We start from the raw sequence: 26,324 nt of genomic DNA on the forward strand, positions 1-26,324 counted from the left end.
CCCCCCAGTGAGAATCTGTGTATACATGGAAACATGACAGGGAGTTATATGGCTGGTCTAAACCAGCATGGCCTTTTTTATTTTATTATATTTGATAGTTTCAAGAATTTGCTTTTTTTTTTGCCTGTAATCTCTTTCAGAAAAGAAAAAAAAAAAAACTTAATACAAAAAAACCCTCCCCTTCCTTGAGGGTAAAACCAAACAAGAGATTATATGGAAGTCAGGAATATGTTGCTGAACTGTAAAACAGATCTTGTGCTCATGCTAATCACTGTGTAAAGTACAGAGCAATTCTCTGCCTTTGTTTACCCTTCTGCTGCTCTGAGGCTCTGAATGTGCTTCATTACAGTAACACAGCACAAGAAACAGTATCAAAAACTATTTGTCCTTTTAGTATTGAGCAACTCATTTTGATACCACTTTTCAGGCCTCCAGATGAGTGAGCTGTGTCATGCTGAAATGGTTTCTAGTGCCTTACATTTCTGTTTTCAGGCCTTTCTTCAGGTGGCTGACAAAGAAGTGCTTGCATCACAGCTGCTCATCCTGGCTGGGCAGAGGTTGGCCTTTGTTTTACTCCATGGGCAGACAAAGGAGGGCATGGAGCTCCTCACTAGGCTTCCTCCAACACTCTGTACGTGGCTCAAAGCCATGGTAAGTTAAGCTCAATTTTGGAAAACAGGTTGATTTTTCAGAAGCTTCTTTTCATCAAGACAGAGATTACATCTCAATGGCTGTTTCTTAATCATAGAAACAAGGATTTGTTCCCGATTTTCCTCATGCAAACTCTGTTTCAGGGAGGGTAAAGCAGTTTCATGGGTCAAAGCATCAGCTTAATTGTTTATAAACTTAAGCAATCTGTTTTATGCAAGTTCTGGAAGGCTAATCTGCAAAATTACTCTAATGCTGTGTTTACTGTGTTACACAGGACCCCAAGGAACTTCAAAATGTAGAAGTGCCAATTGCAACAACAGCGAAGCTGGTTAACAAGGTCATCGAGCACCTGCCGGAGAACCACGGGCAGTACAGCCTGGCCCTGAACCTCATCGAGGCTGTGGAGGCCATCCCGGCGTGATCTGCTGCACAGGGACAGTGCATGGTTTTACACAAAGAGGCTGAACTTTACAGGGGAAACTTCCATGTAGCTCTTGTTAAGCAACGAAAAGAACAAATGCTCCCCACCCCAGAATTTCGGAAGGTAATTTTAAATTGGAGTATATTTTAAATTCTGCACTAGTACGAATATGTTTAGTTCCTAGTACACTTGTCAGTATCTGAACTGCTTTGTTATTTATTTCTAACTTGAGTGCTTTATGCAGTTGTTTGAATTGGGTATATTTGACAGCAGTTTTAGTCTCTTAACAAAAGCACATCTTGTGAAATTCTGTATTTCATGCTGGCAGTAACTGCTGCAGTTTCAATGTTCCATGTATGATTTGTTTCTCAAAAGAAGCTTTAGAATTAGACCCAAGAAGAACTTCAGTCTCTGAAGTTACCATGTAAAGCCAATACTGCTTTTTCTGAAGCTAGAGCTGGTGTTGGGCTCATGCCTTGTAACTGCATTACATGTGAGAATGACAACTGCACTAGACATAGGATCGAATGTGCTGGGGCCTCATACAAAGGGAGAACAGCCTGGGAAGGAGAATCCAATTCTCCAGACATGAATATGGACTCATCTTTTAGTCTGGATCTCCCAGTATTGTCTCTAGGCTGCTGGGCTTCAGCTAAAACTGGATTTACATCCCTCTCCATTATTATTAAGCTCTGCTGAGTTTAAGTAGGTCAAGGAATGTCTTACTGTAAGATTGTTCCTCCATCCTATCACTGTAGAAGACGTAGTATTGCTATCAATCTCTGCACATGTTAACTTGTAGTCAAAAATGCTTGAAAAGTTGATCCAACTTCTCTGAAGATCTGTAGTACTGAGTACTTTAGCCTTAAATAAACACTTCTATTGACGGTACCTACAGGGAACCACATAGTGAGCATCTTCACTATTGGAGTAGAATTGAACATCATTATTTTGCATCAGTTACTGTTCACTGTCTGCCTGAAGGAAGCCAGGAGAGAAAAATGAAATTGGTGTAAACTGTTTTTGTCTTGAAGTCAGCTGAAATCAACAGCTCTGTCTTGTAACCTGCTCCTCTTGCATTATGTGTAAAAAACATTCGTAATATTCTGCCTTGCTGGAGACAGAATTTAGAATTTGGTCTTTTTCCTTCTGAAGTATGTGCTGCTGTCATCTAAGGATTAGACTTCCCCCCACAAAAAAGGTTGTGCAGGTGGCTTGTTCCATACAGCCTCCTTCATCTGTTCCACATCCCCACTTCCTATCCCTGCACTCCTGATGGCAGCTTCTTGATTTAATACCAAATGTTTGACTTCCTGCAGATGGAGCAAAGAATAGCAGGAATTCCAGTAAAAGTAAGTGCCAGCCCTGGTCTATGTTCCATGTACTTCTCTACTGACTTCCATAACTGAGGGTAAAACAGCTGTAAGGGAGAAATGGGAGATGGCAATATTGTACAGGTGACTCGACCACCTTGCCTGGCAGCACTTCATACTTAGGCAGAAAGGAGGAGGCTTGAGATTTGGTCATCGTGGAACCCGAGGAGAACCAGAAGTGCTTCTTAGCTGCATTACATTCCTTGATTCTGGTACAGCTGTGTAAAGGATTTTACTGTAACTGAGTATCACATCAGAGCTGACACACTACGCCAGTCAAATCTGTAATGTATTGTAAGTAATACTCTGTATATAGTGCTATTTTGTGTCTAATTTGCTGTGGATTTGTGTAAATTGATTAAATAAAATTTGAGATTTCATTGTGGTTTTTTTCCTTCTCTTTTGGGAGTGGTGGTCATCACTTTTTCTTCTGTTTTTACAAGAGTACACACTCCAGTGTAGCAGGGTTCTCTAGGGTTCTGCAGAACTACTAGCTGACAGTATAAAAGTTATACAAGAGCTGGTTTACAGGGGAGTTTCACTTAAATGGAAGTGCTAAGAACAAGTAAATCAGTCAGTTATTTTTAACCACCCTTTTTATTAAGCTGGAAAGTGATATACACAAGTAGGTGTGTGTATATATATATACATATATATATATACACATAAGGTTCCCCAAAATACATGATACTTCTGCTCAGGCTGGGGCTCAAGCATCTGGTTCTACAGGTTTCAGTATGCAGACCTGCTGGTTAGCCATTGCTATGTTAGACTTCCATACTCAGGACTTGGGAGCAGCTTGAGCACAGACATTTTGTCTTCACGTGCTCCCTTTTCCAGCAAGGACGTTCAGGCACCGTGGGCAGGGAGTGCTTGAGGAGTCGGACGTGTATTTCCTGCAGCGAGGACATTTGGCTTTGGCAATTGGTCGGGCTATAACTTTATAGGAAGATTGTTCACAGATGTCACCACCTGTTAAAGGAAGTGTTATTGCTGAGAGAGAGGCTGTAGCTGTAGGTAAAACTCAGCTATACATATAATGTTGTGAACACCAAGTATGTTGTAGTGCAGGAAAGAACCAGCTGCTTAGTGCTGTAGCCTGTCTGGAATAGTTCTCTTACCTTCCAAGTTAATCAGAAAGGTCCCTTTGGTGATGTTTGCATCTGCAGGTGTTTCTTTGGGTAGCTCGCTCAGCAGGGTTGTCTGGGAAGCCATCATTATCTCATTCAGCTGTGAATCAGTAGAAGTTTCTTCAGCCTGCAGTGCCTAGAGAAGAGAGGGAACATTCAGACTTGCAACCTGTTTTTGTTCCTTCTGCTAGAAGATGTTAAAGCAAAAATCAATTGCTATGTATGTGATTGCAGCAGCTGTCAGAGCCTTGTCAGGGAGAGAGCACAACTTGTTTACACACGTGTCTAAATATGTGTATATCTATAGTTCTGTAAAGTCCAGCACCCAAAGTGGCATCTACCCCTGCAAACTCTAAGATGTTCCATTCTATAAAACAAATGCAAAACCATGGCTCCTACTCGAGTGGATGATTTGAACCAAGAGTCTAATTTCTTTACTCCTGCCAGGAGCAGGAGTACAGACTTGAACTGCAGTGTGAAGGTTCTCTCTGCAGTTTACTTTGGCCCTCATATCAAGAAAGCAGATGACTTTGGAGGAACACTGGCACTAGCACAGGTGCTTTAAGGAGGCCAGTCACTAGTGGTGTAGCCCAGGGGTCAATATGGGGTCCAGTACTTTCTAATCTATTCACTAATAAGCTGGGTGCTGGGGCAGAGCACACCCTCAGCAAGTCTGCTGCTGACAGTGCTCCAAGGAGGGGCTGACACACCAGCTGGCTGTGCTGTTAATCAGAGGAACTTCAGTGGGATGGAGAAACTGGCTGGCAATCTCACTGAGCTCTGCCCCAGCTGGCTGGAAAGCTGGTGGCCACACAGCTGACCATGAGCCAGCATTCTGCTCTCCCAATGGGGAAGGCCAGCAGCATTCCACAGTAGGATGCTGCATTAGAAAGAGCACTGCCAGCAGGTTGAAGATGATCCTTCTCCAAGAAAACATAAACCCACTTTTTACTGTGTGGGTGGTCAAACACTGGCACAGGTAGCCCAGAGTGGCAGTGGTGTCTCCATCCTCAGAAGTATTCAAAACCCAACTGGACACAATCCCGGGCAACTTGTTCTAACTAAGCCTGCCTGAGCAAGGGGCTCGGGCTCTACAGGCTCCAGCAGTCCCTTCCAACCTCAACTCTTCTGTGGATTTCTGGCAAGTAAAAAGCAGAAGAAAGTTTACAGAAATTAGTATTTTTCACACAGACAACACTATTCTTAGTTGCATTTTTTACCTCCATTAATTCAAACAGCAATCCAGGCTCAATTACAATGATGACTTCATATTCCAAAGCATTCTTGCCAGAGATGGACCCAAGGAAAGAGTCTCTCATTGCACAAGCACCTTCTATTGCTTCCTCAATGCCAGGCTTCTTCCATGCTGAGCTTGCATTAATCCAGCCGGTACGAAACACACCCTCTGAGTCTTGAAAGCAAAATAAAGGAATTCTTAGTTTATTCTTTCTATTCGAGTGTCTATTAAATGAATAAAAAAGAATGGCACATCTCTGCATTTGCATTTCTTTTAACTCTGCAGTTAAACAGTGCACTAAAAGAACTCTGTAGATATTGTATGTGCTTTACCTTTCTTATAAGGGATGTGCTGGAAAACCTCCTCTGCCAAGTGAGGAAGGATTGGTGCAAAGGACCGGACCACTACATCTAAAGCCTCCGCTAGCACGGTTTGACACGAGCGACGCTTGGGATCTTTTGCTTCTTCACAATAGAGCCTGCAAGACAGCCATGAAACTGGGAAAGTATTCCTGTGTTCATGCTCAAGAGCCACACTTCCAGGATAGCCATGAGTACAGAAGTCTGACCCTAAGAAAAGCTTCTCTTAAGAGCCCTTCCTAGGCGAGCACAGTGGGCTACGGACAGGACCATCTGCATATACAGCCACATTGTCACAGGAAAGGCCATTTTGTACCTGTTAATTTGTACAGAGAGAATCTGTCATCAGGGAGTTGAGCCTGCAGCTGTCAGCCCTTTGTTCTGGTTCAACTGTAAAACTTGGCATTAGGGATTTTTTTTTATTTCCCCCCTCTACCACCCTTTACTCACATTCTGGCAACTAAAGACCAGTATAACCCCCCATCTCCTACCAACATGAAACAGCCCTTTCAAATTTACAAAGGTATCTGTCACACCCTTGGGATTTTTTACTGATTGAAAAAAAACAGATAAATGCATTCAGTTGTCCAGGTAAATGCTAAAAGCCCTTCCCCCTACCTTCCCAAGTTCAGATGTACACCCTTCTGCGGAGAAATACAGATCCAAGATTATCTTCGAATATTTATTTGGTTTTAAATGTGCATGTTTGATTACCTTTTAAAGCCATCAGTACCCCCAGTGGACAGAACACTGAAGCACAACGATGACAAACAGCTGAGAGCAGCTGAGCTTTCACGGGGAGCTGGAGTGCACTAGGGCACAATCTCAGAGGTTCTCTGAGATACCTGTAGTCACTCAGCATTCACCTGCAATGTTTCTACCTCCATCTCAAACCCATTAACGTGTTTTCTCCCTTTTGAAGGCAGCAGGAAGGAAATTACCTGTCTTTGATTACGCTGAAATAGAAGTTAGACAAGTTTCTGGAACAGAATGCTTGCAGTAATCGGACAACTTTGCTAAACTCATATTCTTTGTATGCGTCTGTAACCTGGGAGAGGAAGCAGAGGCCGGTAAGAACAGCGTATCAGTTTCCATCACATGGCACATAATGACAGCCCCTGATAAACCCAAACTTAGAGAAACTGTAATCAGTGACACAAAGTCTGGGAGAACCTTTTCTTTGAAAGGTTGTTGGAGAGGAAAAATAATATTAATTCAGTTAATGATTAGGCCAAAGAAATAATTTCAATTTGAATTTGAGGGAAGTGAACCAAGGGAACCCCAGGAATTATGCCCATAGTTTCAGCAGAATGGTTCTGAGTGACAGAAGTGACAAATTTCTGGACTACAGCAGATTTGCAAAGCTCTAGAATTCTTTGGATTTGGCTTTTTATATCCTTTTTTAGCTATTTCTAGAGACTTCTAATTTGACACCTTGGGCAGGGGTGGGGAGTGGAAAAAAAACGGTTGATGTCAAAACCAAGTTAAGAATGTTAAAACAAAGCCTTCCTCAAAAGCTGAAATGGGCTTGAAGAGAGCACACACTGCATCTAAGAATCCTCTGTGGTTGTAATCTGCCTACTTGACAGATAATTTACTTACAGACTTAAAAGAGTTTTCCCTAGAGGTTCTAACCAATAAAAAACAGTACACACACATTTATCTAAACACAATTTACCCCTACCTTGTTGCCGTACTCATGCAATAAATGCAGCATGTACTGATCTACTATGTACATCTCTGAAGGGGGGATGGAATCGGTCTCTGGATTGAAGCCTTCCAGGTTTCCCAGCATGAAGCGCAGTGTGTTCCGGAGCTAGGAACAACCCAGAAAAATTAAACACTATTGGTCTGCACTTCAGATGAAAAGCAAAATGCTCATATTCTATGAAGAATTAACTATCATTAGCTACATTTCAAAATGACTGTTTGAATAGTTACAAAAGCATGATGGAGAACATATTCCAAAAGGACCTACAGAAGAATAAAGACTGGCTGTTACCAAAACGTGCTGCAAAAATCAGTCCTTTTCTTAGTACACTCTTTGATCCACAGATGTGAGAAGCAGTAGTACCTCCCTAAATGAGTTTGGAAACGTTTCCTTCAGTCTAAAGCCTGAAAAGCTTTGCAGCCACTACAAAGAGGGCCTGTCATTAGAGTGATCAGCATTAGCATAGGTGGCTCTTACCTTGTTGATGTCATCTCTGGCAGCATTAAGTACCACGGGCCCAATCAGCACCTCGGTAAAAACATTGGATTCTGCCACCCACCAGCGGAGAACATCAGCACCATAGGGAGGATCCTTGGTGTGATCCTAAGGACAGACAGAAAGGCACACAACTGCTGGGGGTCCTGCAGCCTGGTGAGCAGGGCTGTGAGCTGCAGAGCCATGGAGTATCTCCAGCTGTAAGGGACCCAGAGGGATCACCAAGTCCAACTCCCTGCTCCTCGCAGGGCTACCTGAAACTGTGTACGTGTGCCCAGAAGGCCACTGTGTTTGGAGGCCTTCCCCCTCTTTTTGCAGGAGTTACTGTTCAGCAGGACTACAATAGATACTTGCAGCAGTCTGTGTTCAGGCAATGCTGGAACCCGGATGAGATGAGATAAGCATTTGAAGAATTCAGGGCTGCAGGTGAGTTTATCATTAAAATAGCAACATTAATATCTAAAACTATATACTTTTTTCTTCCCCTTCAGACTGTTTTCAACTCTGAAAATGGATTCTGCCCTTTTCAAAAGAACAGGAGCAATTGTGTGTTTTAATGAATCAGATGAGTCTTTGCAAGGATTGATTCTTTTGTCAAGAGAATTGCAAAATCTGCTTTGCAGCCTCAGAAAGAGCAACAGCAGGACTGGAGGGGGGGTGGGGGGGGAAATCGGACCATCTCCTGCAGTGCAACATTCCTGACCATGGAATGAAGTTTCCAGAGTCAGTAACAGTCTAGGCTGAGAGCAGACAGATTGCTGGGGTGCAACTGCTACCTCTGACAGCTCTACTGCCAGGACCATCTTGTAGGTTTCAGTTGGAAAGCAAAGGTCAATTGTTTTAATTTTTTTTTAAATGTCCTCCCCCCCATTACTCCATCAACAGCATTGCCAGGTGTATTGGAGGTGTATTCTACACCCTCTGCATAATTTTCTTTTCTTTTAGCATTTTCTCTCAGCAGAGAACAAAGATGTGGGGGTTTTGGCACTTCAGCTGAAGCAAAACAACTCAAGGTTTTCACTCCAGCCAAACAAACTGCAGTGTAGCCAAAGCCTTTAGAAGATCCTTACAGAGTTCTGCTACGAGACAGCTGTTTAGAGACAACCAAGCCACAGGACAGCTGCAGAATCTGGTTGTGAAAAACTGTAACTAGTGATTCTAAGAACTCAAAGAGTTTCACTTACTTCGCCTCCATTGATAACGACATCAGGGTCAACCACATTGCCAACAGATTTAGACATCTTCTCCCCTTTTTCACCAAGAGTAAATCCATGAACTACCAGAGTCCTGAAGAAAAGATTTTAGTGAAAACCAAACCCCAGTGAAATTCTGTGTTCAGAATAGGTTTCTACTGAGGATATTCCTAAGTTGAAACATACAGAAACCCTCTATTTCAGTAAGCCTGAGGCTCCATCCCTTGAGTTCAACCAACCATGAATACACTGTACTACCTTCCAGGTACTGCAAACAACTTTATTTTCCTCATTTAATATTGCCGTGCAAGCAACAGATTGTTTAGATATCCAGGACACATGGATTTCAGATTTATTAAAGACTAAAGTATTATTTACTTGGTAAGCCAACACTTTTCCCAAAATTGTGCAGCCTTCTTGCCACTGATCCACATTACCCTTCCCTATGCTCTTCATCTTCCAGGGGACAAACTGTATTCCACAGCTCCAGCAGGAGATTAACACACAGTCATTCCAAATTCCCTACAGCCTAACATTCAATTCACAAGTCAATGATTTTAGGAGACTTTCACACTGCACTTCCCACAAGAATCCCTTTGATTACGGGACTGGGAGAGATGGCAAAAAACCAGACTTGTATTTGATAATGTAATACCTAAAGGACTGAGAAATAAAATATCTATTAAAATTATGATGGAAAAAAATTAAACAGTAAATTCCTTCCAATCTAATCTGAAAAAACTTTATACTAAAAATATAAGAACATAAATCAGATGCTAAGTAATGGTTTGATGTCTCTTGCTTATATACTGCTGTGCACACTACCAAAAGCCTGATACTCAATGAAAGGAGTAGCAATGTGTTTGCAATCCACACACTTACTTGTACGGTGCCTTTTTCCTTACTGCCACACTAGTTAATAGAGAGGATTGAAACCAACCTCCCAGTTGGTCTTTTCCTTCAAGGTAGGTATCTGCTCTTTGCTCTGCACCTTTAAAAGCAGAAAATTTTGTTTGAAATATTAGCCTGTATCTTCAAACAATTAATACACAAAATGTGATTAGTATAATTTATTCTGCTGTTTAAACTCAGTGGATAAGTCACTTTCATAAATGGTGTGTGGTTACTGAACCGTGATACAAGGGATTAATTAATGTCACATTTTAAAAACAAAAAACAAGACCCACCTCTCCCCCAAACCAAAATAATAAAGTACAAAAACAAGCTATCACACTCAGAGTGCTTCATAAGGAGTTCAAAAAAATACTTTCCAAGTACTCCTAAACAAAGTGAAGGACCCAAGAAAAGATCACATACTTTGGAATTAATAAAAATCTATGCCACAATCCAAAACTTCACAGTTTGGAATTACTCAGGACACAAACCACAGAGGTAAAGTGCTTGACCAGCCTGTGCAAGGCACAGCTATTTAGAGGAGACCAGAGAGCTGTGGCAGTGACCGCAGCTCACCTGTGACAGAACTTCTATTTCTGGTCATTGGTGTTCCAGGAAAATTAAAAGTTTCAGGAAAGGGTTGGGACAACATGGGAAACAAGAAAGCCTGTTGGGAGACAGAGGCATCTGGAGGAGCCTGGCTTGTTTAGCTTATCCGGGTGAAGGCTGAGTGGAAATATTATTCACTATAAATACACACACATAAAAAATAGGAATGCTAGGGAAGAACATCTGGATCTAATGAGTACTGTTGGCATCAGAGAAAAAGGGGCTACGAGGCACACAGGCTGAGTATTAGCTGACTCCATACTAAAACCAGAAGAACAAACCCAGTTATCCCCCAGGGTTGAGAGAGGACAGCAAAGTTTAAATGGCTTTACTGGTGGAATTGAGTCACTGTACAAAAAGGTACAAGACTTGTTGACTCAAGAAGTCTCTCCTTGTCCTAAGAAATCCCAGACAGGTCACCAGAGTGAGAACAGAATAACTTAAAACACAGCAGAACATGCAAGTCAAAGCCTACAAATGTGCAAAACCATACACACATTTGTCAGGAATTTAGTTTTGATTCCAAGTATTCAACCAAAAGTCTCTCTACTCAGTTTTTATCTACTAGCTCCTTTTATCCTCTTCCTAGGACCCCTGAGACAACTCTTCTTTCTGCTGCTGACACACTTAATTTATTTGTTTAACTTAATGGAAGTTTCGATATTTAGATCCATCCTGCAATAAAAGGAAGTTCAACATTACAAAGGTCAAGGCCATACAGAGCCAGTTAGCACAGGAAAAATGTGTGGGTGGATGTTATGGTTTTTAGCACATTCGCTTATTCGTTCAACAAAATCTACAAAGAGTTTGGGTTTTAAAAGTAGAATAAGTAAGGATTGGCCTTTATATTAAAAGACTGCAAAAATACTTGTGAGGACAAGATAAAAGAGAATGTTTCTGGTAAGGAAAACAGTAACATTGGAAAATCTGTAAAAATGTGTTCATTATTTACATCTAGTTTGCTAGCCACTGGTTTTAGAGAGAACTTTTCATGGAAATGCCAGTAGTTACAACTTAGAGAAGAGTTTAAACAAACTGATTACAAACAACAACCTGTATTGGTCTTTTCTGACAGGAACCTGTACATCTGACAAGCTGGCTACTGTAGCTTGCAAAGTTAATGGAGGCCTGAACATTTTATCTCTGTAACACACAAACATGGGGTTTGCATATACAAAGCCTGCCTTTTAAATAGCTCCCCCACCTCAGTTTCATTAAAGTTGAGATTTTATATATAAATTAATTCACTGCCTTTTTTTTTTTTTTTGTAAATGGAAGAGTATGTCCAACAACCCTGAAGAGACTTTTCAGTTGTTTATTTTACACTGAGGTGTAGTACATAGGTCATTAAAGGGAATTAGAATTTATGATCCTTCTGGTTTGGATTTCAAGATTCCATACCTTTGATCTTACAGACTTTGACTTTTAGATTAAATGTATTTTATTTTAATGCCAGGAATGAACCAGCTAAGATAAATTCAATGCTCTCAGTCAGCACAAAAGTTTAAACACTTAGATAGGCAAGCTGTAAAATAATCACATTCATTCAGTTAAATATTAGCCAATAAGATAGGGAAAAAAAGTTATGATGTTGAAAACTACATAATTGTGATATAAAACTATGGGTAAGAAGCTGTGTGACTTTTACCAATGGCAAATCAGATCACAATGGAGTCCAGTGTGCATTTCATATGAAATATTTTAAAAAATAATCATCTCAGGGTTGTAGTGCAGATGGCACTCTGTCCATGAGGAAAACGTCAAGACCCGTAAGGGAATTTTAAGACAGAAAAGAGTTCTCTAACATGGATGGTCTAAAAACAGCCACTGAAATAAGCACTACCAAAAGGCTGAACTTCAAAGCAGAAGAGCAACAAAAAAAGTCCTGGGCATCATGGCACTGAGTATTCAAAATTAGCACATGCTTTTGAACTAAGTTGCTTTTACCACACTTTGTTTTTGGAGGTAGTGGATTAACACTCTTCTACCTCACAGCAGCATTGTGAAAATGAATTTATTCATGTATGAGGCATTTGGACTTAAATTTTAACACTGCATAAAACAGTTCTTCAAAAAAAATATTTGAGGCATGTGTAGCAAGAAACAAACAGAATTAGCAGGTACAACTAATAAACTGAGTGAAAACAGTGTTAGGCAAACAGAGCATTAAGAAAGCAAAACTTTATGAGCAGGGGGTTTTTCAGAGCATGTTGCACTTGTGGATCTGCTCTCAGTGGTGCCAGCAAGCAGCATTTATTTCACACATAATCTAGTTATAACTACAATTTTGTGTTTGTGACTGTGGGAGCCAAATCTTTGATCTTAGTAAATCACACCTTCCTACCTGCCATACTGCTGATGTAGAACGGTTTGGTTAATTTGTCATTTAGCTAGAAGTGGCACCTTAGACACACCTAGACTGAAAAAAGGAAGCCAATCATAATTTACCAAAACAAGAGCAACTTTAAGTCATTTCCATCAGAACTATGCCAAGTCTCTCGTAGGAAGTGCAGCAGGGCAAGCATTAGAAATGTGACTGTTCACGCAACCTACGATTTAGGCCGCTGAGCTTGCTGTCCCTGAGCAGCAATTCCTTTAACCTCACATAGCAAAATCTCTCTCTCTTCTTCCTGTTCTTCACCCCCTTCCCAACCTGCCATATTTTCTGACAGCAACCTGTGTGGCCATCAGCTAAAGGGATGAATTTTGTCACAGCTGCATCTCATTTAGTAAGCTTGGACACAGCTGGTTCAAGTGCAGTGAAAACTCAGGCCCAAGTTCCCCGAGTCACAGACACATTGGAAATAATGACTTATTTTTGCAAGTTGGAACTGACAGGGAAATCTGTAACTCCTTTAATTCCTGCTGGTGACTAATAGATCATTGATTTATAATTTTCAATAACTTGGGTTCAGGGCAGAGTGAAACAAATAATAGTCTCAGTTTTAGCCATCTCTTATATCCTCCAATTGCTCTCAGTGACTCACGTGCTGCAGAAGAACCACTGCCCCACAACCCTGGCATCAGAGGCAGCAACAACTGCTGTTATCGCTGACCTCCTACTGCAGAATTAACAGGCAACAAGTACAGGGAGCATGACAGCTTCCATGTGCCTCTGTGCTTCTGAGTTTTAGCTATGGAAAGTTCTTCTTCCTGTTATGACATTCTCTACTCTAATTTTGGATTTCTCCATGAATTTCATCCATTTTTCTCCAAGAGTACTTTGGAGAAGAATACCATCAGTTAGCCTGTTCACAAGCCTTGCAGATTACTTTCATTGACATTGGAAGAAGTTCTGTAAAAAGTTTTAAAAGCTGGAGCATATCGGGAAACAGAAGTCAAAACTATTAATTCAACAACTTCTCTTGCAAAGTGCATTTTTCGTAAAGGGTAAATTAAAACAATAATTTGATATGAATCACTGAGACTGTACTTCTACTTCTGGCAGTGGCTGGGAGCCTCAATTACATAGAGAAAGGTAATGCAACTTTTGTGTCATTTATGAAGATAAAAAGGGTTACAAGGTCACATTGCTTGTCAGTCAGATCCCTGGCTTTTGAACCAGTGGGGCCACCCATTCATGTCAGACAGCAAAAGAAGATGCCTTACATGCACCACGTTCCAGCAAATTTCATGGAAAGACAGGACTAGGTAGAGAAGAGGAACTTGTAATGATTTCCATGAAAGAAGAAGTCTGTACCGTGAAAGACCCAGCATTTATTAGACACTATAGAATCAACAGGGGAGCCTTACACAAATTAACAGTGAATCAAGAAGTCTCGATTCTGCTGTTCCTTATTAAAAGATGTCCTTCCTTTACACAGGATAAGAGGTAACTTCTGCAGGCCCTTGAAGGACACAAGTGTGTAACTGTGCATAAAATACCACCACTTTGTTTTACCTTTCAAAATCAAATCTGAAACATTTTAAACTTCAATATATGTAAAGGTCTTCTAGAAAATTAATGTTTGCTGATGGTACTGTCACCTGACCACGTTGCTAAGAAATAAAGCCTCTGGTAGTAACGTGTTTTATAATTCAACAAGATTGTTATCACACAATTGTGTACAGAGGGTTTAAAGTCCAACAGACTTGATGTATGGGACCAGACTCCTCCTCTGGAAAGGACTCCTGACTCTAGACTATCCTCCAGGTAAACAGTGTATATTTTATGTACTTTTAGACAAATATATATCTGCTACCTGCTGAGTAGCAACTACCGGTGGTAGGAGCTATAAGCAGCTTATAGCAAGTATAAATATTATAAGCCACAATATACTACTTCAGTTACTGAAAGTAATCAAAAGTGAAAAAGCACACCTACACTTTTAAATTATAAAACTTAGACTCAGCAGCTGATCTCAATCTTGTCCTGTTTCAAATAGCACACACGAGCACAAACTGAAATATGTTACCTGAAAATGATTTAAGAGTTACCAACTAGCAGCAAAATATCTTCTGTGTCATGAAACATCTACACTCCAAACAAGTATGTTCTGATCAGGAGATACACTGTATGCCACATAGCAGAATCGTTCAGAGTAGAATATTAAAAAAATCTCAACTTTAATTACTCTGAAAATGAGTTTGCCAACATTAAATCCTTATCTTTACAAGCAAAAGCAGCTTTACAAGAAGTCACCACCAGTCTGCTGCTGGCATAATTTGCCTCAGTTTTGCTGACACCAACACTGTCACACAAAACAGTTGTATTTTATTCTCCGAGTATTTTTAAGGAAAGATCAACATATTAATTCTGTACCTTCCAAAACATGAGCCCAGGAAGTTCCACTGTCAAACCAGATGTCTAGGACATCCTGTCCCTTGACATAATCCGAAACATCACGACCACCAGCCTATTGAGAGAACAACTATTAAATAAAGCAAATGGAATACTCTGTATCATCAATGCTTTTCAAAGCTAGAAAAAAAAGCAAATTTGGTTTCTGGACCAGTTTGTACAGGCTCTGCTACCAACCCTGAGTGAACATAAAATAATTTAGATAATTATTCCTAATAGTTTTCAGATAACTACTGATAAAAACCCAAAATAAGGCAAGGAAAAATTACAAATAAAAACCTCAAACAGCAGAGTAACACCATAGTTTGTGTGCTAGCTTAAGTACACAATCGTTAAAGTACAATAAAACATCAGGAAGAACTTAATAAAAATTCTAATCTATTTTGATGACAAAGATTTAATACATATTTGGGCTCATAATTTGGTTACTTAGGATGTCACCTAGGAAGGTGTTAAGTTTGTCACCCAGGAATGAGGACCTGAACTAAAGGGAGGGGAATGGAGACGTCTGCCCTGAATTAACAGCACAGATCCAACTGCATGTATTTTGCCACACTCAGATCTTACTTTCTGAATATTCTTTTCACAGGACACCTTCTCATGGGGGCACAAGACTGAAAAGGATCATGGGAATATATGAAGGTTTTCCATTATTTCCCATCACTCAGCTGTCTCGAGCACCTTCTGTGTTTGAAGTCGAAAGATTACCTTTGCTACAGCCTCTTTTGAGAGTAGTTGGTCAATAGGAAGGGTCCACCACGCATCTGTTCCTTGCTGCTCCACTACTTTGATGACATCTGTGATAGTTTCACTGGGTTAGAAGGAAGAGGGGATTATGAATTGATGAGTTCATTGTATCTTTCTACAAGTATCCCAGACCCAAAGCAGTGAGACCAATACAGAGACCAAACTATTGGAACCTGTGATTTTCCAGCTTCTAATCCAGACAAGACTCCAGAGCTTTCTGCCTGCATTAAAAAGACTTCCTAGTTTTGTCTTCCACGATGGGTAGAGTTGTGTAAAACATACAGAAACCCACATGGATTCTAAACATCTTTTTCTGCAAATACTCAATAATCAGGTACTCAGAAAAGATACCAGCAGCTTGAAAACTTTTAAAATCCATTTCACTTGCTATTCACCTTGAATTTAAAGAAACTGTATAACTATTTCCCCTTAAAATATCCGCTCTTTTTGACAACACACTTATTTTTTTACTGGATAAAGACACCTTGAGAACTCATGGGGGAATGAAGTTACAAAATGTACACATATATTAGACTTCCAGTTGCCTGGATGCCCCCTTTTTAGCAACACATATTTTAAATTATAAAATATATATATAAAAATGTATTAATCCCAATAATGTAAGAAACTGAAACCTCTGTACCCAGCAGAGGGGTGATAACAAGCAACCATTCACTGTACACTCTGAAGGCAATCTAGGAGTTCGTATCACATAGCACCAGCCAGGACAAAGGTCCTTAAATAAACAAATACTACGGAAATAAGAAAAATAAAAAACCTAACTAAGCATTTTTTTCTGATGTGAACAGATAAGGCAGCCACAAGGCATGCAGTTCTGCACACTATTTATGACACATTCAAACCCTGTCCCCAGCAGGTAAGGCTGTGGGGGATTGATTTTTAATATCGCTTAATGCCAAGTCTAGACATAAATTAGGTATCTTAGAAACAACAAAAGAAACCCCACACACTTTGTTTTGGTGACTCACAGAGCACTTACTGAAGAGATGATTTTTAAGACATGTGCTGTGTTTAAGGAGTACAGCAGATGATCATGACCTGTCAACTTCAAACTAAACCCGCTGTGTTACTCAAGGGACCAGAGTTTTGTTTATAACTCGAGAAATGAAGATTTAATCACTTAACTAACTTCTTGACACAGTATTGTGAAAGGGGAAAAAGTAAAATAATGGTCTGGCATAACCATCTCGAAAACAAAAAGGCAGATGATCCTCTTTAGTCATCACTTGGTTTTGTATTTGGACCTCAGCACAATATTTTTTCTGCTCTGTTAAAAAGCTGAGCTCCATCACTAAAACATTTAGTGGACTCTTACACAAAGAGTTAAAGAAAGAAAATCCATGTTCTCCAAGAAGCTGTAGAACAAATCATTTCATGACAAGAGGTGCAACAGCAAAAAGAAAATGCAGTTTTGCTCTCAACTGCTCGAATTGCAATGATAAAACAACGATTTTATATTAATAAATCACCAGTTAATCAATTTACTTCTCAAAGTAAATTCCTGTAGAACATTCCAGCAGGTTTTCTGGAGAGTAAACCCCACTACCCAGTAACATTCACACATCAACAGCCAGCTAGCACACCACCACCGTTCTTACCCTTTCAGACCAGAATGGATATCGTTCACCTTCCAGTTTAATGATGACAGGACAATTTTTGGCTTGGTAATATATCTGCTAACATTTATCTTAGTAAAATAACACTGAGGAGCTCCAGTTCCGAATGATATTGTTTCTTTTTAGAAATATTTGCACAGAGACCTATTTGCCTGTACTGTCAGTAGTGAGAGTGTTACTTCTCCACAACAAAAGCAAACACCACCACCAGTCCCGGTAGATTCCTGGCAGATAGCTGATATGTAATCCTTAGGTCTTGCTTCCTTCACACTAAACCTTCAAATTTGGAAAGCTCTCAGGAAAAAAACCCAAAACAAATAAGTCAAGGAGAAGTTTGTTTGTCTCAGCCTGGACTAAACTATCCCACTGAATTTCTCTCTCTCTCTTACAGGGTCAGTACCTCACTTTACACCCAGACCTTCAGTGACGACGCAAACCACAGCCCCTGGGAACATTTTAGAAAGAGCAATACACAACAGTATTTTTCATTCCTTGCCAACGTTTTTGATTCTTTTCAAATTCACTACCAGTGAAAGAAAGATGGAGAGGGACATTTTACAAGAGCATGTAGTGACAGGACAAAGGGAGATGGTTTCAAACTGAAAGAGAGTAGGTTTAGATCAGATATTAGGAAAAAATTCTTTATTTTTTTACATACTTTACTGAGGGTAGTGAGATACTTGAACAGGTTGCCCAGAGAAGCTGTGGATGCCCAATCCCTGGCAGTGTTCAAGGACAAACTGGATGGAGCTCTGAACAAAATGGTCTAGTGGAAGATGCCCCTGCTCATGGCAAAGGGTTGGAATGACCTTTAAGATGATCTTTAAGTTCCTTCCAACCTAAACCGTTCTATGAGTGTATATTTAAATACAATTATAAAAAACCAGTTGTCTTCAAATGAGTATTTTAAGAGCTCTCTCCACAGTCTCAGTGCCTTCCTGTTAATGGCAAAGCCTTACCCATGGAACTCTGCAGCAGAAGACAAGAGTAGCTAAATTAAAAAGATGATTTACCCTAAAACGTGTTTATTACCACATAAAATGTACATGTCTGTTGAATGATTCATGGAAGACATAATCCAGTGCTCAGCTAATTACCCTGGCCTCACTTAGAGTCAGAAAAATTTTCTAATTAGGAGTCATACCCACAAATATTATGGAAAAACTACCAGCATGCCCCATAAACCAAGCAGAAAATTCAAACAGGAACTAAGCTTGTCTACCACATATCTTTTTTGTATTGCAAATATGCTTCAGTGGAGGGACATAAACTCTAGTGATGAATTCATTTTCAACCTATGCATTTTTAAAGCATTCAACAAGTATTTCATTATATCAGTGTTTGAAGGGATTTTTAAAAGGTGATAAATCCAGCTACAGACCAAAACTAGCAGCTTCCTTGGACAACATGTAGAAACATACTCTTAACAAACAAATTTTTTTCCAGCAACTGTTTGGATTCAGTTTGATCACAGCAGGAATTTCAGTTTGTCAGATATTCTAAACTTTCAGTAAAGGAGATACAGCCTGAAGTGCCACCAATTTTCTGACATTGCAACTGTTAACAGTAATGACACCTCTCCTCAGTGGAAGAGAAATGATTAAGGTCATGTCTATCACATAAATATTTTGAGAAATTAAGAAAGGGTGGGGCAACATGAAAGAACTGTGTCAGTGCAAACTGCATTACCTGTAGTGAAGGTGAACTGTTCTCCTTTCCACTGGAAGTGAGGGGGGCAGGAGAAGAAGGAAATAAAACCTTGCTATTGCTCACCCTTGGGAAACCATCATAAAACGACTGCCTTCATTTACAGTAAGGATTGCCAATGTCACACAAGAGTTGTCTACCCATTACCACAAAACATAGTAGGGACTAACCTTTTATCAAGTGCATCGTTACGCAATGCAAAGACTTACACCATTAATTTATGAAGAGCAGAATGTTTTTCAAGACGCATTTTCATGACACGTGAACCAACAGACTCATTATGCTACAGATAAAAGTTTTCAGATAACTAAAAGAAGGTCAGATTTGTGTTATCAATCACTTATAAGAAATAAAGGGTCAATGACTGTTATTACAGTATACAATTTGTTATTGACCAATATTCTTAAAATTCTATCACAGTTTCAAATCAACTTTAAAAAAAACCCAAACATTTTAGCAGTACAAGTTTTTTTATTATATAGTCTTTCCCTAGAGAATATAAGTGAACATTAACAGGTAATTATTTTATAAGAGGAGATAGTACCTTTTCAACAAACCTTTTTTCTTCCTACAGTTTGAAAAACCCAAGACATGCAAACATAGCCTCTGCCCTTCCGCTTCTACTCTTGTCTCAAGATCCTCATGATTAACTTTTACCACAAAAGAGAGAAATCACAATTTTTAAGGTATCTGCGCTGTGAGGAGAAGGATTTTTGCACAGTACTTTTCTCTAAGTCGCAAGTGAAAACCACCTTTCTCAAATAACTACTCATCACTTTATAATCTGCAGGCTCCAATGTGAGCATGATAATTCCCCGAGTTAGCAATAAACAGCATTGTAAAACTTTGCCCTGTATTCACGCGCTATCTACAAGAACTTGCATTACGTGTCACTGCTACGTTTTCACACTGAAACCCCTACGGCAATTCACGCTACCACGACAGCAGCCAATCACTCTGGAGTCTGATATTGATTATGCTGAACACTTATTTAATCTCTTAACAGAAATTAGGCAGCATTAAGATATAGTCAGGAGGAGAAGAATACAGCAGCTGATGTTCTCTCAATCTCTTTTCAAACAGCAGCAAAGGGGAAAAGTTATCTTCTGCTTTACGTGAACGTCAATACTGCACCAGTAAGTATTTAGGTAAGTTGCTATTGCTTACAATTCACTGAAATGTCTTAACATTTTAAAAAGAAAATTAGAGCACAGGGTGGATCTACTTCAAAAACATGCTGGGGTTTCCTTTGCCAGAAATTCAAGTTACTTTTTAATCAAAGTCACAGGGAGGCTGACAGAAGTTCTCAGGCATCAGAATAATCTTTGCAATAGTACTATTTATTACCAGCATCTGAATAGTGAATTTGTAAAGAGTTTACTGCATGAGGTCAGATTAAAGTATGTATCTCATATACTGCTCTGAGCTACTACTAGAAATACAATTCTCTCATTTTAGTTTTGGAGTTCTTTCTTCTCTTCCATGAGTTACAGAATTTCCTAGAATCAGAATGCTTTCCCTTGAAATCTATTACATGTTGAAAGCTGACAAACAGTATAAGCATCTATTTGTGCATGTACTCTATTTAAAGTCTTTTTTCTCCACCTTTGCAGAAAAACTACACAAAATCTCACCTCTGTATTCTTACTGAAAATGGCAATAATGAAAAAAAGTTCTCTCTTTCACTTAAGATTTTTCTAATAGTAATTTTAAAATTCCTGATCACAATATGATGCATTATAGGCTACAGAAAGACTTTAATCATCACCGGCATATTAAATTTATAACCATAGACAACAGTGTAACCAAATCAAATGTCTTTTAGAGCTATGAGGGGCCACAGCAGGAAAAAAGAAGACTCACGGAGATCCTGCATCCAACTTGAATGCAAGATTACAACCTACCTCTTGGTTTTTAAGTTAGAAAGACTGAATTGTTGGTGTGGGAAAAACACTCTGTTAGAGAAAGCAGTTCCATCTTGAAAGATGAGCTTTCTGCAACTTTTCATGTGACAAATTCAGGGGCAACTCTCCCAGAGGGAAACAGCGGTTTATTCTAGAGGCTTTTTTTTTTTTCTTTTTAAAAGTCTTTTTACAGGTGATAAATAAATAAGATCACTCCAGATCGATCATTGGTGCTCTCATATGTAACAGCAACTCCATGTGGACTACACTGACTTCCAGTGGAGATGCTGTTACTTTTGATAGCCACTGAAAAACTACAGAGCAGCTGCTACTGGGAACATGTTTATCCAGCATTCAGGTTAAAAACAGCTTTTGTTTTGAAATGTAAGTTATTTACTCTTGTTTTAATTATTTACACCATCTGAATATGAAACTTCTTGAGTGTTGAGAAGTATTTCAGCAACCTGTTGTGACAGGATTTTCAAAAGATAATGCAAATGCAACAGAAGATTGAGGCTTAGTTGTTTATTTCAATAAGAACTGGTGTCCAGGAAAATGACCTATGAATTGACAGACTGTCTTCTAAATTTGCCTGTCACTTCTATAGGCCAATATTCTGTGCACTTTTCCTACCCTGGTTACAAAAGTCTCCTATGGTTAACTTTAAATATTAAATTACTGTTTTACTCTAGTCTTTAAAATTTTTACCTAGCGTAAGTAAAGTTAGAAGTAAAGAGTACTGGCTATAAATGAGCATCTGAAGCTGTCAGTCAAACAAAATAAATCTCTTTTCAAGCATAATGGATATGTCTGGTTTTTTCCTTAATGTGTGCCTTTTATTCCCCAGATCAATTCTACCCGAACATGCCATACTGTCCCTTTGTTCCTTCAGGTACATGTGTGACTGCTGGGCCACTACCTACACAAAAAGGTCAAGGTGTTAAACTACTGCAGAGTTTATCACAACAAAATGCCCAGATTGCCACATTTCACACAACTCCAGCAATAATCACACCCAGCTCAAGCACTTACAAAAGGCATGTTCTTTATTAAAGGTCACTGGCTTTCAAGGTAATTTTACTACAACCTAAAGGAATTCCCATGCATTCCTCCTTCCAAATGCCTTCTGCACCCAGCTGGGTCACCTCCTCAATGTTCTGAAGAAGCTATTGCTTCGTGGTGCCCTTCACATTTGACTGATAACTGCTAAACTGGTTTTCATTACACTCTTATTTTCTTGTTAAGCCACATTTTTAACCATCTTAAGCAACACATACACACACTCAAGCCTACTCTTCAGGTAGAATACAATAAGTATTCCTCAGAAATGGTAATTTTTTTATACAGACACACACTTTTTAACATGGTAACAATTTTTGCAGGTAAAGTGATTTTACATCCCTCGAAGTCTCCATCCCTTTATTTCCTGATGTGTGTCAGCATTATTCAGGTACTATAAACGACTATGGCCATTGTGGTCTTTTCTCACAGTTACTGCCTCTGGTGAAAGAGCCAAAGTACATCTCTGTGCACCTACACACCCAGTCACACTAGGTGAAGCTAAGGACTAACTGTTTAAAGTCCATTCCCAGCTCTCCACACCCTAAGCCTCACCTACTACTATACTTGTGTGCTCAGTACAGTCTCTGAGAAACATGCTGGACTCTTGCAGTCCATTTATTCAGTATCAGAAAAAAAAAAAGTTCTGCAACACTATTTAAGTTTATCTCCAGCTATGCAATCTTGTTACCCAGAACGAATCTGCACAAAAGGCTGTAAGGTTGAGGTGTATAAAACTGAGTTACATTAGCATATCTCAAGGCAGGAAACAATTATGGAAATAATCAATGAATGTGAAACTCCACAGTACTACTTTTATGAAATCACCTCTTAGAGGGCATTCACAACTGAAAGCCTCTGTTCTGCAAAGGAGTAGAAGCAGAACTCTATTACTCCTTAAAGGACAGAAAAAGATCATATTTCGTTGAGTTTTCTTGTTTTAAAGCCTAGCCTGGATTTCCTCTGCATTACATTGTCTGGAATTCCTGAAATGCAATGTTTGCAATATCTGGATACTATTAACCAAAAGATGGCAGAACCAGGCTAGCACGTGAAGCTTTAGACGTACCAAATCATACAGCTAAAGGTCATTTACTAACAGTTGAGACTGGCTCTTCAAAACCACTCTCATTTTACTTTGAAACAAAGTGCAGTTATTTATTCTGCAACCAATGTGATTATGGTTATTCCACTTCAGTTATCTCATTGCACTTACTCACCTGTAAAAACCTACTTTGACACAGTACCTGTACTGTTCAATTTACAGTGCTACAATTACAGTTGCAATCTATTCTAACTACTATTTGATTTCACTGCTTGCTTAAATGTAAAGGCCAGTCATGACTGCCAGCTAACTTAACTTGAAGATGAGGGATGAAAGCAGCAATTAATCTCAAGGGGACTTTTCAGGTAACTTAAGTATCTAAGTAAATTGATTCCTTTTACATACAAGTCACCTCCAGCAACAAGTTTCTGACTGTTCTAATTTATAGCTAAATTAGTTCTGTGTATAAACAACTACAAGTAAAAGAACGTATTTATACTTAAAATAGTAAGAAGTTTATAACATCATGGAACTGCAGCACAACAGACAGTGCTCCTTCTATAATTTCTCAGTGTATACAGCTAGACAGATACCTGTTTATCAAGCATTCTCCTGTGTTCTTCTGATAAAAAACAGGAATCGGGACACCCCAACATCTTTGCCGTGATATGCACCAAAATGTCCTTCTGTCCAGCATTTCAAGCATCCTGTTCACTGCAGATGTAGGAATAACTTTCACTTTTTTCAGCACGTCCTATAAAGCAGACGGTGAACTGTTGAACACACTTCAGCATTCACACAAACACTGTTTATGCTGCCAGTAAAAAACAGTACAGGTCTATGCTCCCACTCCCAGTATTAAATAACATGTTCTCGGGCAACTGTCACGTTTACTTCGTTTACTTCTCTGTTTGCTGCTCTTCAATTTGAACACTGTATATACTGTACATTTCCACAACCAAAATCCAAAGCTTTTCTGCCAACTCTGATTCTCTAGCAGACACATCCTGAAGTGAGTTAAGAATGGCATCAGTAACTCTATCTAAAAATTTTTTGTGCTGTTATTTGCTTTGAAATCCCACCTTGATACATACAGCCTGTAGTACTGAGTGTGGGCTACCACTCACTCCCAGCCCTGCTGAGTAACCATCATGCTTTCATTCTAGATAAAGATGCATATGGAATATGCACCTTGTGCCCTAATTAGAATGAAATCACTGTTACCCAAGACAGCCTAAGGTGCTGGTCTAAATTTTCTGTGTGTATGTACATAATATCAAAGAGCACTGCATATTAAAAAAAATATTGTTTTAAGTTATTTAAAATAGGACTGTGACAAAATTAACAGGGGAGCAAACAAAGATGTCTGGCCACACAAGGCTATTGTAACAAAAAAGATAATTTTGATAGTGATAAACTTGTCTCCTGATTTAATCCCTTGAAACGTTGTATTTTTAAAGATATTTTGTGGGAAAAAAATCAGTACCTCTAAGAAACCTACACATCTGTAAAAACAATGAGCAAATATGCCAGTCAATGTATCTACCCTGGATTATATATCAATATTGACAAAAAACCTTATAATATTCATAACTTTTACAAATAACCAACACTTTTCAACTAGCGTTCATAAAACCTAGAGAAGAACATATTCTGGAGGGAGCTACAGCAAGATTGTTTTGCTGATGTCAAACAGAATCAGTTATCTTGAAATGTCCCATAAGAAATTAAAATTATGTACCTGTGCTACAGCCTTCACATTTGCTGTGTTTACAAACCACTGCTTGCTGGCCCGAATGATCATTGGTTTTTTAGTCCTCCAGTCATAGGGGTAACTGTGCACATACTTCTCCTCTTTCAACAAACTCCCGGCTGCTTGAAGCATCCGAATGACTGAGAGAAAAAAGTGAGGCAAGATTAAAATCCAGTTTGAACATAGGGCTACTGTTAACCTCAACTCAGTCAGTTCCATAATCAACACACAGCAAGAAGGACCTGTACCTCATCCATGTTCAAAATGCGTTCAGTTTATATGAACCCTCAATATATACCTGCAGGACTGTACCTGACAAAGTAACAAGTGGTCAAACATCAAATACTCACCAGCTTCATTCCCCTCTTCAAGGACATTCTTGTTTTTAAGTTCAGGACCTGCAGCTTCAGTAAAAAATCCACTTTCGTCCACAAGGCAATCCTAAAAATAAATATATTAATCATGTCAATAAAATATCATATGGTAATTAATCATCATTTCGTATTCAAATGCCAGTTAAATACTCTACTGAGTAACTCCTTTTATGGCAAATAACAAAATATTTAGGTACACTTCAGATTTAGTGAACTGCAGTTTAGTAATTTATCAGGCAAGTGAATTTTATGTGTCAGAAGAAATGAGCACCACTGCATTTGCAGATATACAACTGTCTTACATCAAGTCACTGGTATTTCAATGACTTTTCAAATTAACAGTGAAAAATAAAAAACAAACCTAAACCCTCTCACATCTTCATCTCAACCAATCACAAACTGACCATGCATAACTGAGCTACATTTATGCATGTGTTTAAAACAAGCTTTGCTAAAAAAGAATAGCAATAATGACCTACAAAACTGGTGATTTACTTGTCTGCATGTAGCAGACAATTCTGAGTAGTGAGAATCAGTATCTGAGAATTATTGTCTGCGTTATCCCTTAAAAAGCAAAACCACATAAAGAGCAGAAAAATCTGATTCTGTTCTACCACTCCCCTGCAAGCTTTAACTAGGAGAAGAAAAACTTCATCCTTTTATCCTGATACACACTTCTTTAGTCTCGCATTCCTGCAGGTCATTAGTGATACACTTCCATGAATGCTTCAAAACATTTTCAAGTTTTATGCACAAATTACAACAATCATTTTAGAGGCACACAATCAAACAGTTGCAGGAAATGAAGAGCTGAAAAAATAGAGTACCGTGGGGAGCTGATGGTGGGAAGCTACACCATAGTCTTCCATTCCATGAGCTGGGGCTGTATGAACTAATCCTGTTCCTTTTGCCATTGTCACATGATTTGCAGGTAACAAAGGAGAGACTTTGCCAGGAACTGTGGGATGAGCATAAGAACCCTCTACCAAATCTGTGCCTGAAAAATAAAAAAACAGAAGATAAAATTGGGCAACAAATTCACACATTCAGCTTCTTTTATCCGAGAACAGAAAAAGAACAACTGATCACCAAGTGTATACACAGGATACTCTTCAGATGTGCTATTTCTTTGTCTGGTCTGTGGGTCCCTGTCCAAATGTTTTCAAATTCTCTGCGGTCCTCATTCTGTGCAGAGTTGTTTTTTGAAGAACAAGCTTTTCTTCT

At 39.2% G+C, this 26,324-nt stretch overlaps 2 protein-coding genes across 3 annotated transcripts in view; one reads left to right on the plus strand and one right to left on the minus strand.

Moving 5' to 3' along the window:
• RAB3GAP2 (RAB3 GTPase activating non-catalytic protein subunit 2) overlaps positions 1–2,825 on the plus strand; it is a 45,880-nt gene extending 43,055 nt beyond the window's left edge. For both annotated transcript variants that reach the window (XM_064648167.1, XM_064648168.1), the window contains exons 34-35: positions 493–651; positions 926–2,825. In XM_064648167.1, coding sequence (XP_064504237.1) covers positions 493–651; positions 926–1,072 — 306 coding nt within the window. In that variant the 3' untranslated portion in view covers positions 1,073–2,825. The remainder of the gene's footprint in view (positions 1–492; positions 652–925) is intronic.
• A 198-nt stretch (positions 2,826–3,023) lies between these two features.
• IARS2 (isoleucyl-tRNA synthetase 2, mitochondrial) overlaps positions 3,024–26,324 on the minus strand; it is a 28,973-nt gene continuing 5,672 nt past the window's right edge. The window contains exons 9-23 of the mRNA XM_064648169.1: positions 25,928–26,097; positions 25,077–25,167; positions 24,715–24,866; positions 23,567–23,727; positions 15,583–15,685; positions 14,836–14,929; positions 9,453–9,561; positions 8,562–8,664; positions 7,360–7,485; positions 6,856–6,987; positions 6,113–6,219; positions 5,145–5,290; positions 4,796–4,986; positions 3,567–3,711; positions 3,024–3,417 (exon numbers count right to left, since the gene is read on the minus strand). Of these exons, the coding sequence (XP_064504239.1) occupies positions 3,266–3,417; positions 3,567–3,711; positions 4,796–4,986; positions 5,145–5,290; positions 6,113–6,219; positions 6,856–6,987; positions 7,360–7,485; positions 8,562–8,664; positions 9,453–9,561; positions 14,836–14,929; positions 15,583–15,685; positions 23,567–23,727; positions 24,715–24,866; positions 25,077–25,167; positions 25,928–26,097 (1,982 nt within the window). The 3' untranslated portion in view covers positions 3,024–3,265. The remainder of the gene's footprint in view (positions 3,418–3,566; positions 3,712–4,795; positions 4,987–5,144; positions 5,291–6,112; positions 6,220–6,855; positions 6,988–7,359; positions 7,486–8,561; positions 8,665–9,452; positions 9,562–14,835; positions 14,930–15,582; positions 15,686–23,566; positions 23,728–24,714; positions 24,867–25,076; positions 25,168–25,927; positions 26,098–26,324) is intronic.

This window comes from Pseudopipra pipra, chromosome 3, assembly GCF_036250125.1.
Source record: "Pseudopipra pipra isolate bDixPip1 chromosome 3, bDixPip1.hap1, whole genome shotgun sequence".
Classification (NCBI taxonomy): Eukaryota; Metazoa; Chordata; class Aves; order Passeriformes; family Pipridae; genus Pseudopipra; species Pseudopipra pipra.